Source organism: Canis lupus, chromosome 21 (genome assembly GCF_011100685.1).
Source record: "Canis lupus familiaris isolate Mischka breed German Shepherd chromosome 21, alternate assembly UU_Cfam_GSD_1.0, whole genome shotgun sequence".
Lineage (NCBI taxonomy): Eukaryota > Metazoa > Chordata > Mammalia > Carnivora > Canidae > Canis > Canis lupus.
In genome coordinates this window covers 7,901,056-7,917,284 of record NC_049242.1, presented here as the reverse complement: position 1 = coordinate 7,917,284, position 16,229 = coordinate 7,901,056, and the positions used below count along the sequence as shown (strand labels likewise).

The following is a 16,229-nucleotide window of genomic DNA, read 5'->3' as shown; positions in this document are numbered from 1 at the left end:
GGGAAAAGAGCATGAGCTGTGACGCCAAATTGACTTGGGTGCGAACCTGTGTTTTGTCACTTACTGGCTGAGTGGCCTTGCAAAAATTTCTTGCTTAACTTAAGAGCCCCACTGCCTCTCTCTAGCTGTAGAATAGAAGTGACAATGTCTACCAGGTTCCTGTGAAAAATAGTGACAACGTAAATCACCACGCAAAGGACCGAGCAAAGCAGTTGTGCTGTAAGTGATAACATTGTAACAAACGAGGAACCAGAACATAGGTTTACAGCACAGGTCAGCAAATTTTTTATGCAGAGAACCAAGTAGTAAGTATTTTAGGCTTTGTGACCCATACAGTCTCTGCCTCTACCATTGGACTGTGTCTTTAGAGCAGGAAAGCAGCTCTAGGTAATATATTAATGTGTGGGCATGGCTGCATCCCAATAAAACTTTACAAAAGCCAGTGGCCAGGTTTGTCTCATGGGTTAGTTTGCCCATCCCTGGTTTAGAACCAACCTGACAGGATTACAACAAGCTCTTCCATTTATGAGCACTGTGACCTAGGACAAGTTCTTAAATGTAATTTCTTTATCAAAGTGGTGTCATAATAGTACCTATCTCATGCGATTGTTTGAACAATTAAAGGAAATAAAGGAAAGAATTGAAGCAGCAAGAGGTGTGCCTCTCACAGTGAGTCATTGATGTGGGGTAAGCTGGTGATACCTGTTACCTGGCATTGTTATGATTAATCCACTAGCTTAGAATAGGTAGCCAATAAGATAAAATGTAATGGGAACAAGTATAAAATCCTGCTCTTCAGTCCCCAAAAAGAAACCACACACTTTATTGTTTTTCATAGGAAAAAGGCTGAAATGATTTAGTTCATTCATTCACAGAGCTGTGTGGCAGGGCTACCACCCCAACTGCGCATGAGCACAGACTGAATAGAGTGAGATTGTCTTGAACAGTGGATGGAGGTAGTTTGCACAGGGGCCTAAGTAAGTCTGATACGCTGTTGTTTTATTGTTTTGTCCTAGCCATTGTATTTTAAGAAGGAAGCTGATATATAAAAGAAAACATCAGGGATCCCTGGGTGGCGCAGTGGTTTGGCGCCTGCCTTTGGCCCAGGGCGCGATCCTGGAGACCCGGGATCGAGTCCCACGTCGGGCTCTCGGTGCATGGAGCCTGCTTCTCCCTCTGCCTATGTCTCTGCCTCTCTCTCTCTGTGACTATCATAAATAAATAAAAATTAAAAAAAAAAAAAAGAAAACATCATGAAAGAGGCAACCAGTATTATGAATGGCAATCTGTTATATGTAATTAATGAATGACCTGAGAGATGATTATATGAATTAGTTTTTCAATCTGGAATGAGGATTCTGAAATAGCCGGAGGATTTTATGAGTATAGCAGTTTTAAAATATGACCCACCAAATTACTTAACCCTCCTTTCAGCTAGCGGTGAGGTTCATGAGCCCTCTGCTTAAATCTGGGACTCTGGGACTGTGGGCCAACAGAATGTGGATCAAGTGATGCTGTGCCAATTTCTGGGCCCAGGCCTTAAGAAGCTGGCACTTCCCACTTTGTGTCCTTTAGTCTGCTTGCTCTTAGAACCTAGCCACCATGCTGCAAGGCTCAGTCCCAACTGTCAACCAATAGACATGTCCAGTGACTGCAGACCCAGCTACCTGGGACTGCAAATTGTATGAGAGATCCAAATAAGAACTTCTACCCTAAAACCAGGAGAGATAATAAAAGCATTATGGGTTATTTAAGCCACTTAGTTTTGGTCACACAGCAGTAGTTAACTGGCACAATGTGCAAGAGGAATTTGACTTTTTCTCTATAGTCACAAAAAGTAAAACCAGGCTATGGGAAGTGGACAGGCAGTCTGGGCTAATGACAGGCAGGAAGATTCAGGTTCAGTATTAAAAAGAGTTTTGAAAAAATCGAACCCCTCAAACAGAAAATGGGCTGTTTCCTAAGGCAGTGAGTGTGTCTTATTGAAAGTATCTAAACTGAGGCCAGATGACTGCAGGTCCAGAATATCACAGAAGATTTGGGGTGGCGGGGGTGGGGGAGAAGGGAGGGTGAATTTAGTATGAATCCAGTTTTTTTGTTGGTTAGTTGGTTGGTTTATCTCCCAATTTGCCTTGAAAAGACTTTTGTAACTACAAGGCACTGGATGAATATTTCATTTATTTAACAAACATTTGTTGAATGCTTACTGCATCTGCAGTGGTAGGTGCCAGGAATACATCTGTGAACAAAATAGATGAAAACCAATGCTTTATGGAGCTTATATTCTAATGGGAAGACACGCAATAAATAAGATTATGAGTTAAATATATGTCTGATAATGATACAAATGTCAAGGATAAATATAAAGTATAGGAAGGGGGATATGTAATCCCTGAAGAGAGGTTTACAACGCTAAGTGTAATGGCCTGGAAATTGCCATTTATGATGAGTTAATGGTTAAGGAGCATGCCAGATTGAACTCTCCATTTTAGAAATATTTAATATATTTTCAGATATTCTTAATAATCACTGTGTATAGGACACAAGGTCTCCACACTCAGGCAGCCTCCATGCTTATATTCTACTCCAGGGAGAGAGACCCCAAATGTAAATACATCAGGAAATTGCAGTGAGTGAGAAGCACGGCCTCTACCAGCTGCCATAACTCCAGAATTCTCAGTGTCCATCATTTTTTTCTTAAAAATGTTTTGCATCTTACAGGAATAGACTTACAAACATTTTCTTCTTTCTGTTTCCATCTTTATAATCCACTGGGTTATGTAGATTTCCTCTGGTTCTGTCTGATAGTCACAGACCCCAAAGGCACCACAGAAAAATGAAATGGGCTATACTGTACTCTCAGTGGCACTGCTCTAGTTGTGGTTCCTTTTGTTTGGTGCTGGCCTTAAGCACCTAAAGAAATTAATCTTTCGGGCCTTTGATTAATTGCCAAACCACTGATTATTGATCATTGATGAAAACAGAAAATCCAGGTTAGGATAGCTCGGTATTCGCTTGTCACACTGTGGCACAGCAAGAAGGAATAGTTTCTACACAACATCTAATTCATCGTTAATGAAAAATGATGCAGAGGAGGAGATAGTGGGGATTTATCTCAGTCAGTTTTGCTTCGATCTCCAGGGCTGCTTCTCCTTTTCCATAGAGACTAATTCCAGCTGATGGGTTGAGGCCTAAGGCAACATGAAGTATGAAGTCTAAAAATCTGATAGAATCATTAATGATTGATATTCCAGATACAAACATAGCTGGACACATGAGTGGGTCTAGAGAAATAAAAATGGAAATTGAGATTTGGAGGTCAGAAATGACGTAGTTCAGTTCAGCAAGCATTTATTGAGAGTACACTAGGTTCCAGCAAAGCAAAAAGTCAAGGTCCCCACTTCTTAGTAGCTCACAGTGTATTGAAAGGGCCAAATGCATGAATTGATCACTTCAGTAGATTGTAGCAGTTTTGAAAGTGGCTAGAAAATCAAAATGAGTAATCGTGGGATTGATAGTGTTCTCTGTGATGTAAGGTGGGTAAGAACCCCGTAGTGCAGGGTTAAAATTGTACTAGCTCTGCCAACCCCCATGAATAGATTCATAAAGGAAGAAGCACTTGGGGATTGTATGTTATCAGTCTCTTAATTTCTCACAGATGAAGAAACAGAGATTTTCAGGGTCTGAACATTCTCTCCATTTGTTATCATAGGGAACAGTTTTGGGTAAATTAATTCTTGATTTCATTTAACAACATTTATTTGACACTTAGGGCTGTACCAGGTACCAGAACACAATAATGAGTAAGAGACAATCCCTGCTCCAGGGTTGTCCTGGAAGGAGTGAGTGGAGACTAACAACCACACAGACACTTAAAAACACAGATAATTCATGTTCTGTAGTTATGCACACAGTGGAATGGGAACATGGTGAGGGTGCCTTCATCTATCAGCAGGAGGCAGGAATGACTTTGCAGAAGGAGTCTAGAGGGAGTCTGGAAGCTTCTATGAGTCAGGTGTATTCTCAAGAGAAGATCTTCCTTGGAGACAACAGCTGTATGGTGGAATGGAGGTATAAGAACGTGACATACTCAGAACCTCCCAGGCTCCCAGTGTAACGGGGCGGAAAGGCTGGAAAGGGGTGGATAACACACAGTGATAAAGAAGTCTGGCCAGATTCTTGTCCTCAAGGATCCCCAGAAGGGTGTTATACAAGGTCAGTGCCATGATCAGATTTTTAAGGAAGAAAGAACACTTTACAACACAGATGAAGGCCAGAAGCAGGGAGACCAGGGGCTGCTATAGCAACAAACAAGATGCAGAGGAGGCCTGTCCTGGGCCAGTGTGACAGAGAAGGTGCACGTGCTGGTCCCCAGATTTGGTCAGATGTGGATAGTTAGAGCAGAGACTCTAGGTGGATGCCAAGGGTTCTGGGACTGACCAGTGTGTGAGTAGGTGGGGATGTCTTTCATAGAGAATCAAAATAGGAGAAGGGGGAGTTTTGAAGGTAAGGATTTCAGTCTGTGTCATGAGAGGTCCAGAGAATAGATTTCTGGTAAATAGTTGAAGGTACTGGTTTGGTATAGAGAATGAGGCTTGGGCAGAAGAGTACACATTGGGAAATGAGCAGCTGTAGGTGGTGCTGGAAGCCACGGAAAAGACAGAGGAGTCACAGGCCATAAGGCAGGAAAAGCAGTGTGGGGCTCTTGTAAAAAAGGGCATCGAATGGTCAATGCAGGTTTTATAAGGTAAGGCTGCTTTGGTTAAGGAGGTTGCCTAAGTAAGAACTGAATTAGAGTCTAATTCATTAAATAAGCATTTGTGGAGCATATTCTATCTGCATGGCTTGACGCGGGAGAGAGAGCAGTGAACAAACCAGGCAAAGTCTGTTTTTGCCCTTCCAAGCTTATCAGCTTAGATGAAGAATCACATATTTAGTTAATCTCCACAAGAGTAAGTGCTGCAAAAGAAAAGTATAGGGTAATTTAAAGTATGTGCTTCAGGAGGGGTATGATGCAGAGGCTGGCACTCGGTCTGTGGGGTTAGAGCAGCATCCCCGAATAAATGACATTTCAGTTGGACTTAAAGGGTGAGTAGGCAAGACCCAAGTGAAGGGATCGGGAAGGCACTCCAGGGAGAGAGGGTGGGATGTGCAAAAGCTCTAGATGGCAGAGTTTTTGCTTGAGGACCTGAGGATGCCCGTGGGGCCTGAGAAAGAGAGACGGCTGGGTGCTTGGGGTAAGGTAAGGCCATGGGGGACCCAGCTCCCCATAGCACACCTGGAGGCTACGGCATGAGGCTGTGCAGCTGCCACCTCTCCCTGCCTGTAAGCAGAACACCTGGAGGAACTGGTGTGTAAATCCAGCTCTACTCCAAAAGAAAGCATTTTGACAGCAGCAGGATCCTCTAGTGAATGGTGAACCTCAGGCAAGAGAGTTTCTCCTTTCTTTGGCATCCACTTGGCCCAGAAGGAGCCCCAGAGCCCCATCTCAGAGCCCACCACAGGGCATTTATTGAGAAGTGATGAGGAGGTGATGTTCACAGTGAAGACAGTGAGAGTTGTCTGGATTCAGAAAGAGGCTGTTCAAGGAGAAAAGAGAGGCAGGGAAATGGAGCAGCCAAGAAATCAATGTGTTTTGGTCAACACAACTCACCTGGGAGTATAACATTTTACTTCGGCAGCAACAGCAGAACGTGCCTCTTTAGAGCTCAGCATGTCCGGGAAAATCTCAAGAGTCAAAATCCAGGCCTGGTACATACTGGTTCCGACGTGTTTCTTTTGTGAAATGTAACAAACCAATTGGGAGAATAACTTTAGAAGGAAACTTGATTGATTTCTCAAAGAAAGCAAGAACTCCTATGAAAATTTATCTTAAGTCTATTAAAGCCATTCTCCTAGGCAGCTTTTAAGAGAAACTAAGCTACATTGCAGTTCCATTTTGCAAAAAGCCTTTAATTTGTTGTCCTACATTTTTGGCCTTTGTTTCCATGATGCCTGTCTGGTTGCTTTATTAGGTGAAAAACTGGATGACCAGGTGCTGTAATTCACTGTTGTTTTTTTTCCCATTGATGCCGAGTAAGTCTTTATGTTCCTTCTAGCCTCCAAACACATATTTTGTAGTAATAAGCTGTCTTATTCCAGGTAATGATTTAAAGATGAAATATAGGTTCTTCCAGATTTGTGGTCACACAGAAAATTAAAATTGCCAAAAACTTAATAATACCTGGCTTTAGCACTTAGTAACAAGGGGACCTCTGAGCCTCTGTTTACTCAACTCTAAGATGGGAACAAATAAACCTCCAAATACTAAAGAGAGTGTTTTGGAAAATGAATGATACAATGGATGGAAGAGTTGTAAACTGTGTCACCATCTGTGTGTACAAGTATTACTATGATAGTAATTATTATCACTATGACCAAGAAGATTATGCACACTAAGCCTCAAAGACTTTGTGTCTGCCATGCAAATTCTTTAGAGACTTCTTCTTCATTTCTGTCCTCTCCCTCAGTTTTCCCAGACACTCATAAGAATAGCACCTCAGACACGCAGGAAGAAGTGTCCAGCCCCCCCGCCCCTGTACAGTGGCAGTGTAAAACTCACAAATTTTACACAAAAATGGAAAAGAAAATGAATACTGAAAGAATTTAGATGGTGACATCATTGTCCAAGAATTAGAAGATATACCCATTGGTTAACATTTAATAATGATTATATTGGGGATTTTTTTGGTGTGTCTGCTGAGGGGCACATTTAACATCCACTAAGTTTATATAATCTGGTACTTTTGTAAAGTCAGTCCTCTTTTCTCCCGTTCTCCACTCCACAGCACGACGAGAGCTCTGCCTCCTTCCTACCCTTTCAGCAATGGTTTCCATTACTGGGTGTAAGGCATTCCCTGCTCTTACAGATGAACTATGAAAAGTCATGCACTGACCAAGTACTACAGGATAAGAGAAGTTGAGATGCCCTAGGGCACAGAACAGGCCTTTGGTTGGGCAGGCAGAGGGAGGAGTGGCAAGGAAAGTTTTTCTACATTCTGATTGGAAAATCCTTTCTCTTTCCAACTAGGTGACTGTGACGGATGGCGGCTCCTCTCCCAAACAATCCACCATTTGGGTGGTGGTTCAGGTTTTGGATGAAAATGACAATAAGCCCCAGTTCCCTGAGAAGGTTTACCAGATCAAGCTGCCAGAACGTGACCGAAAAAAGAGAGGAGAACCCATTTATAGGGCTTTTGCGTTTGACAGAGATGAAGGCCCCAATGCAGAAATCTCCTACAGTATCGTGGATGGAAATGATGATGGAAAGTTTTTTATTGACCCTAAAACTGGCATGGTTTCTTCCAGAAAGCAGTTTACAGCAGGGAGTTATGACATCCTAACGGTAAGATTTTCCTGAACCTCAATAACATTCATGGTCGGGGGAGTTATATTCTTACTCATGTATATTTGTTTGAGTAATAAATCTTTAGACTAACAGGTGCAGCCACACAGCTGTGGAAGGCTACTTTCTGTTTCAGTGACATTTTTAAATAATAATACCATTTCCCTTGGTTGTGTCCTATCAGCAAACCTCCTTTGTTCCCAGGACACAGCCTGCTTCATCACATACTCAGCCACACTTCCTGCAGCCTTAAATCATTTCAAGGTGCTCAGCATAGGTGGAAACTGAGGGTAGGAGATTACCAGAGTGATATATTACACCCACCACTCAACATATCACTCACTGTGTCCCCAAGACTTCCCAAAGAAAACAACTCTTGTAACTGTTGACAGTAGGATAGGACATGAATTTAGCTGTGAAAATTGTGAGACACAAATCTCAGCTATGATTATTCTGCCTAAGCCGCAAAAGTGGGAAAACTTAAGTAAAAAATACATTTTTCATGGTTAGAAAAATTTTAAAAAACAAAAACAAAAACATGAGCACTATCTCAAACAGAGACTTAAATTCCCACATCTAAAGTGCCAGCCTGCTCCCACCACCCACCCCACCACCACTTTAGAAAAGTAGCACCTATGCAAGAAAGGGGATTGCTCATCCTTACAGGTAATGCGGCACTTTCCTAGGTCCCAACAACTGTCAAGAGTTAGCACCATCTGCTGTCCTTCTCTTAGTTTGCAGCCTTCTCTGCTGTATACAGGCAGTCCTGTATTATTTTCAAGGATAGTCTGAGTCCCTTGATTTGTCTTTTCATTCTTATGGTCTGGACTTGGATTTCTTCCCTACTCAATAACGTATCCAGAACAGTGGGCAAAAAAAAGAAGATAATAAAAAACTGGCCCTATTTCTACCATTAGCAGCTCTGATGTAATACATGCTACTATAGTTATGTGAGACTTGACAATGGGAGTCTTTGAGGACTGGATAGACTATGGTGGATACTGTTGGTGCCCCACCAAGATCCCCTTCACCAGGCTGGTGCAGCTACACCTCAACTGCTGTGAGTATTGGCTAAGGGCTCACAGCTGCCTCCTTCTGGGGAGAATCATCCTTGGCTGAACTTCTTGACTCAGGAGATTCCACACTCCCACCCCACCCAGCCCAACAGCCCATAGCCAATGACACAAAAGTCCAACCCCTTGCTGCCCCCCCCCCCCCCCCCCCGCCCCATGGCTCCAACCCAGGAGTGCCATTGAGGATTCAGAACTCCCCATGGGGTCAGGTGGAGGAGGTTAAACTTCAGCTGAGACTATACCCTTGTTTACCATCTTTCTCCATTCATCCTGCTTCATTCAGTCCATTTCTCCTGAGAACACTTCCCCCGACCCTCAAAATGTTTTGTACTGAAATTTCTGCCTCAGGCTGTGCACCTAAAAAACCTGACCTAAGGCATGTGTCTTCCATCTCAGAAATTTGCTGGGGCAAAGTGGTCCTCCATGAACACATAACATTTGGGCGATATGAGTTGTCACTGTTTTTAAAGGCTATAAGGATTAGCCATGCACCTATAAATGTTAATTTTTTAAGATGTGATATTTTGAAATCCTTTTTTTAATACTGATTTTTAAAATTTTTGTCAGTGGTTTTTGCTTGTTGGACTTGAACCATCATTGAAGTCCAGGACAACATAGCAGTCGGTCTGCACAGCTGAATGAGGAGATCCACTTTCTTCACTTCTTTTATAAGACCATAGAGAAGAGTCATTAGTACCCTGCTCCCCATCCCACTGTCTCCAGAAGCCCGTGCTTTCACCAAGAGAGTTCTTTACCCCTTCAGAGTTGGCATAACTGAGGGCTTCCAAGGAGTTAGAGCAAGATCTTTCCCACACCTATCCCATCACCCTCCTGGGATTCTGAGTGAATACAGGGCTTTCCCTGGAGTAAAGCAGAAGGAAGGAGGTCCACAACACGACCACACACATTCTCTCATCATTCTCACTTAAGGATTCACAGCATACTTTATTCCCTGTCAAGCATCACCATGAGATTTATAAGGAATCAAATTAGCTATTCCTACTTCTGTAACTATCAATCATGCCCATAAAACTCTAAAAATGCTAAATGCAACTTTTGGTTTTCACACTTTCCATACCTGTAAAGTTGTGGTGGTTCAGACCACCTTCCAGTGATTGTGATAGGGGACCTCCACGTGACTTAGTTGTCTCCCCCAGTTTCTGAGCACATTCTCCTCAGATTTCCACTCTCCCTTCCCTTTGCTGACACTGTGATGAGGATGGATTCTTGGGCCAACAACGAGTGAGTGACAGACCCAAATTTCCAAAGGGATCTGAGCTCTAAGACTTATTTCTATGTTCTCTCCATGTGTGAGTAGATAAAGGCAGTGGACAACGGGCGCCCACAGAAATCCTCCACGGCCCGCCTCCACATTGAATGGATTAAGAAACCACCCCCTTCACCTATACCGCTGACTTTTGACGAGCCGTTTTATAACTTCACAGTCATGGAAAGCGATAGAGTCACCGAGATTGTGGGGGTGGTATCTGTGCAGCCAGCTAACACCCCTCTGTGGTTTGACATAGTTGGTAAGTTCAAGTCCTCCAGAGCAGTATTGGGCAATGTAATCGCTGACTGGAGTAACTAGCTAAAAAACAAAAACAAAAACAAAAACAAAACAAACAAAAAAAAACAACCCACTAAACGATTAGTGCTAAGATTAAAAGATGTATAGTGCTGGAATGCAAAAGAGCCAGTAAAATGAATAATCGACCTGTGCTTTCGTTCCAACTCTGTAGCTAAAGCTGAACAGAAAGTGCTCTCTGGCTGGATTTTCCATAGTATGTTATTTACTGCAATCTTAATGTCTTTCTGTGTGTCATTTAAATTCTATTGTCACACTTGGCTAATCTCATTTCTAAATGTATTGATGGTACTAGACTTGCTGTCCTTCATTTCTCTCTTTTTCTTCACCTTTTTTCTGCATTCTGTTCTTTTTTTTTTTTTCTGCTCCCGACTGCCCTGCTTCAAGGTGGCAAGCATGCTCGAGAGATGTTCTATATTCTACAGACAGCTTGTGGGCAGAACTGTTCAACAGAAGGTACCCTTAGCGCAAACACATTTGCTAAAATACAGCTATCCAATCTGCCTTTTACGGGTTTTTTTTTTTTAAGCAAATTAAATTACATCTTTCATAACTGCCTGTGACAGGCTGAAGTGCAGCCCACAGATTTCATACATGCCTTTAACAACTATTGCATTACCCGTATCCACTGATTCTTTTGTTTGAGGTCTGATGGGGTTTGGATTTGGGGGAGGGGTTGCTCTGATTAATTTTTTTAAAAATTTGGGGGGGGGGCTTTTGAGGTATATGGGCTTTTGTTGTTTTGTTTTTACCATTTATAGGCTGGGTTATGTAACTGGGCCTTTTCCAATTGAAAAATAAATTAAAATTTATCCCCACACCTCTCTTTTGCAGCAGTAAGTGCCATTCATAGACCAAAAAGCTCCACCAAGAGGGTCCCTGGCTGCTGTCCACAAAAGTAAAGGCAGGAAATGGGACCTAGATATATAGCCAGTGAGAGCTTCCTACAAGAACAGAATAGAGAAAGCAGATGGAAGCATACCGGACAGACCTTGGGAGCCAACCTTTAAATTCCTTGAAAGAAAGCAAGCAAGCATGGCAGGCTGCAAAAGGAGAGGGCAAAACAGCGTTCCTGACCCCTCCCCCAATCCACACACAGGCTGGGAGAGGCGGTGCAGGGCAAATAAGCGCCGAGGACCAGGAAACAAAACAGACTTGTAGCTCCAAAGAGAGGGGGGAGAATGTGCCAGCCCGGGATCTGACACTGGGTTGAGCTGGAGCTGACTTCCCACGGTTCTTTGTGGGAGGCCAGGAATCCAGAGACCTGGTCTGCAGGAATCATTTCCTTCCATAAGTCACTGATGGGCAGGAACCTACCTCTCTTCCTGGGAATGGCTGGTTCTGGAGAAAGCATTTAGAACATTCCACATCTGTTGTAATGAGGCACAGGAGAAGAATGCCCTGTGGCCTCCAATCAAACCTCAGTAGAAGGCCCTCTGAGCTCCCCCAGAATGGGAGTGTTTTCTGCATATTTCATTTTATGGAATGCCGGTAGAATGTCTTTGTTTCACTTAGTGGGCGTTAATCAAACCATCCCTGTACATGACCATCCTCCATTCCGAGCTTTCAACTCCATCTTCGTCTCCACTTAAGCATTTGAAATGGAACCTCTTTGGATCCATGAAAGACATCTTCAAGTCTGTATCTTCTCAATTTTCAGCCCATTAAGTTTTTATCTGATGCAGCTTCTCCTTTCTTAGTGAAACAGAGGGTGGCACGTGTGCATCACCTAGTTGTTTGTCACCTCTAGTGGTTCCTTCACTGCTGCTCCCAGGCAGAGTCCTAGAAAATGTGTCTTAGTTTCCACGTGTGTCCTGGTTCCAGACCTTCAGGGACATGTGCAATAGTGATTTCTTTTAAAAAGCCCTGGGATGCCTGAATAACTCAGTCGGTTAAGCATCCAACTCTTGGTTTCAGCTCAGGTCGTGATCTCTAGCTCGTGGGATCAAGCTCCTCATCAGGCTCTGCACAGAGCACGAGTCTACTTAGGATTCTCTTCTCCCTCTGCCCCTACCCACTCCCTGTGATCTCTGGCACGTGCTCTCTCTCTCTCTCTCTTTCTACCTCTCTCTTTCTCTCTCTGTAATAAATAAATAAATAAGTAAATAAATCTTTTAAAAAATAAATTAGTAAGTAGCTCAGAGAAGAGTGCAGTCAAAACCCAACAGGCAGCAGGGCTCTTGATGTGCTCTCCTGAGCAGTGGGAGAACTTGCTGTCTCTCATCAGCCACCAATTCATCTCCACCCTCCCCTGGCACTCCACTTTGCAAGCTCCTCTACACCCAATAGCACTGCTTCTCTCCCCTGTGTGATCCAGGCATGCCACCTCCTGCCCTGCAGCACATCCCACTACCTTCCCCACCTGCCCCAGGAATCCCTCATTTGTACCCCACTTCAAAAATCCTATAAGCACATCTTTCTCTGACACTCAGTCTGACCAGCAATTTGACCCAGGTATCCAAGTCAGTTTGCAATTCCTCAGCATTTCAGCATATGTGTGTGTATGTGTGTGTGATTGTGTGTAAATAAGCATGCCTGGTAATGCTGCATGTAACCTTACATGCATGTTTTCACATTAGCATTATTAGTGGTATTGTGTATTTTCATTTGTGTTGATCCAATCTCCATTCTTAACCCTTAAGGTCAAGGTCTTAGTCTCATTCCTTCTTCCTGTCCTTGTTTCTGTTGATTGCTTCAGGGTGAGTGGAATAAACAGTGGTGACCAATGGAGATGCTCCAGGCAGCCAAGCATGAACCCTACTAATGCCTCTTGAGACCAACTCAAAGTCAGCATGACCTTCTACTGTATTCCCAGCCATAGCAACCATAACACCTTTGACAAAATGAGAATTAGTGCAAGAGGAGAGGGGAAGTTTACAGATGACAACCCTCCCTGGACGGAATCCCTTTAGGCTGTTCCAAATACACAGACAGGAATCATTATCAAAAACATAGCACCAGTGTTCATGTTTTTCCATCTTCGTGTTTCTAAACACTGCACTCTTCCTAATCCTCTCAGTATTAATGCACCAATGCACAGAGCGGTTCTCTTAATGAAGACCTACAGGGTTGTCCCTCTAGTCTAGATGCTTCCATCACAGAGATTTCACCATAGATCTGGTAACATCTAGCTGAGCTTCTCCTGCAAATTGAACTAACTGGGCCCGATGCCCAAATAGAACATGATTTTATTTCCATCCCCAAATCCAGCCAACAACATCTTGAAACACTGACTCTGTTTCACCGCAGAAGTTAAATCTTTTCCCCAGGTGCTGGGGTTGCTCTCAGGATCAAGATGATCCCCCTTCCATCCAATCCTCCTTTTGAGAATGCTTTCTAATTGAACAGTCATTTTTTTTTTCAGTTTGCTGACAGTCTTTCCCCTTCTCTAAAAACCTATTGTTTTCCTTATCATATTCAGATGTTTCCTTCTCACTTTCAGGATTTCTTGCTTATTTATCCTTGGCCATCCAGACTCTCCTCTCTCTTCCCTTTGGTAACTAAGCATCTTCCTTGGCCAAGCTAACTCAAAGGGAAAAGGCAGGGAACAGCACTTCCCAATGCTTAAGAAACTTGGCAGTATACTGTCGTTGAATGCTGGCATATACCATCGGTATGGTTCTGAAAACGAGATCTCAGGTTTAAGGTTCAGTCTTGCTTGGGTATATACTCTGTGACTCTTCCAAGGGAGTCAGGATTTGGTTCCTTTACAGACCTATGGCTTTTAGACACCCATCCAGACATTCCAGGTTACAGAGCATACAGCATCCTGGACTTAGCACTTACAGTTTACAGATGCCGTAACAAATGAATTCTCATTAAGTAAGCAGAAATAGTGTTTCTGCATGCTTTTTCCCCTGGGAGTATATTCTTCTCATTTCCATATTTCAGATCTACCTGATTCTTATTTAACTGCATTCCTTTTTCTCCTACAGTATAATTCACAAAATCTGTGGCAAACAAGATCTTGTTCCCGAATCTGGACCCCCGTTCCACGGATCTGCCAGTCACTTTCCTGTTCCTCCAAAGGGACCACTGTTAACAATACTATGTAGTGAGACCCTCTTCAGCTTCCAGAAACAGAAGCGCTCCTTGTAACCCAGTGAAGAAAGCTGTAATTAAAAGGAAACATAATAAAGTTCAGCTGTTCTGTGTTTAAACAGCCCAATGCACAGCATGTTCCTTCTCTGTGTTAAAAGGGAAAGAAAATGAAGACAACAAAAATAGCCCATAATCCTTTGTGGCTTTATCACATAACATCACACTTCTCAGGAGACTGTGATTCAACCCAGCAGCTCCTTGATTTACATTCTTTTTAATGTGTGCAATCTGGTTCACAGTTCATTCCCCATATCTTTATCCCAATGGCAAATATTTGTATTGTAAAGACCACCATTATTACACACTTCAAACAATCCCTCGTCACCCACAGTTTGATGGCGGATGCTGCCACCCACTTTTCTAGCTTTTTGCCTGTTACTTAGGGTAAGAAAATGGTTTTCCTGTATATAGTAAGCACTTAAAATATCTTTGTTTGTTTTCCTTGAAAACAATTCTCTGATGGCACAAGCTAGCCCACAGGTCCAGCTCTAGCCAAAATACCTCTCTGTGGTGCAGGTATATAAAGATCACCTTGGCTCATAGTTTGACATAGGTTCCTACAGACTTTGGCTTCAGGGCTGCTTCTGTCACATAAACTTAAACCTGTCCTTGAACCTTGTCCCCAAGTGGAGCCATCCCTTAGAGTTGGATCAAATGGGCAAGGGAAACTCTTTGATAGCAGTAGCAGAGGCCTGTTCTCTGACTACAGATTGAGTCTTTTCTAATCAAGTGGCCATGTTTCTTTGTCAAAAAACTCTTACCTACCCCTCCTGAGAGAAGCCATGTCTGCGTACCATTTCTGACACACCTGTTTATCCATTAGAGTGGCATTTGCTCAAAGACATTCCGTTGACCTCAAATTCTTCATTTCTCCTCTTTTGTACTCTGTTCCTAATTTGATCCCAAAAAATCCTCCCTTTTCTCCATAGCAACAATACAGGCCATAGGAACACATCTGAAGAGGTTTTAAGGAATAATTAAAGGCCTAAACAACACTTTGAATATCAATTGTTTTAAGAAAATGAATTTTAAACCAGATTCTAGAAGGGATTTTCCTTCCTATCACTGTTTCCTGACCTCTACCCAGCATCTCCTGCCTTCCATGTAAATAACCTTTTCAGCCCCATACTGTGCTTGCTTCATTCCAAGACAGAAAATTATTCATGATCAAACCATGATCAGTGTTTAGCATTTTTCCTTAAGTTTGATGTACATGCTGAACTTGAATGAACAGCTTGTGAACGACTCCCTTAATTCATTGAGATTCAACTGCTTTAGTGTTTTGGAAGCCTCTCACACAACACATCCCCCTTGGTGACTACTAGATTTTGATTGGTGTTTTCACAATTACACACAGAATGGAACAGAATCATATGCTAGGGGAGGGGCCTGCAAGCTTCTCTAAAGGGAAAGTGGTGTGCTACTCACCACTGGATCTCATTATGGAGAGATGGTGATCCTTTGTACCCTTCTTTAAAGAAAGAGTTGACCAGATCATGATCTAGTGCCCTGCTGCCCAGCTTATTCAAGCAGTAGCTGCTGGCTTCAAGTATTTTCACTCTTGTCCCATATTTGAAGCTTTCTAGGACGTTCTGACTTGTTATGTTTAACTTTAGAATCCACTAGAAATCCAGCGTTCCTCTTCTGCTCTTTGTTTACTCTATCACACCCGTCTTGACCAAAAATGGTCACAGAACAATGTCCCCGACATGAACTATCTGTTATGTGGGCTGTTCACAACCTCGCTTTTAACCATCTCTGCCGCACACCCCTGCAGCAACGCTCAGGCTGTGACTTTTCTAATTTCCCACTTTGTTGAAACTCAGACCGGCTCGGCAGTGTCCTCCCCTGTCCCCACCTTTTGTTTAGCCTAACGCTGCTGCACTAGCACACTCTGGCTTTGCATGTTGTGTTACTGGCTCTGAGGAAGCACATCTTATTTAAATGGAATGCTGCTAGTGAAAATGGACTCCTTCCATTTGATAGTCTCACCCCAGATGAATTGGACATGGTTTCCTATGAAATGAAATCACCTTTCAGGCTAAAAGGGAGCCTGAGAAATGAGCCCTGGGGGAGAGATATGGAG

General features: G+C 43.0%; 1 protein-coding gene and 1 long non-coding RNA gene across 4 annotated transcripts in view; one reads left to right on the top strand and one right to left on the bottom strand.

The window, feature by feature from the left end:
• The window catches only part of FAT3 (FAT atypical cadherin 3), a 643,002-nt gene that overhangs the window by 512,011 nt on the left and 114,762 nt on the right, over positions 1–16,229 (top strand). For 2 of the 3 annotated variants that reach the window (XM_038568333.1, XM_038568332.1), the window contains exons 5-6: positions 7,070–7,384; positions 9,776–9,986. In XM_038568333.1, coding sequence (XP_038424261.1) covers positions 7,070–7,384; positions 9,776–9,986 — 526 coding nt within the window. Of the gene's footprint in view, positions 1–7,069; positions 7,385–9,775; positions 9,987–13,977; positions 14,200–16,229 lie in introns of those variants that run through there. The other variant, XM_038568334.1, reaches the window with a different exon arrangement.
• LOC119864950 lies at positions 3,257–15,734 on the bottom strand. Its single transcript, XR_005375496.1, has 3 exons — positions 15,572–15,734; positions 5,654–5,775; positions 3,257–4,053 (listed from the first exon to the last, which is right to left on the bottom strand). It is a non-coding gene; the product is annotated as an uncharacterized LOC119864950 (long non-coding RNA).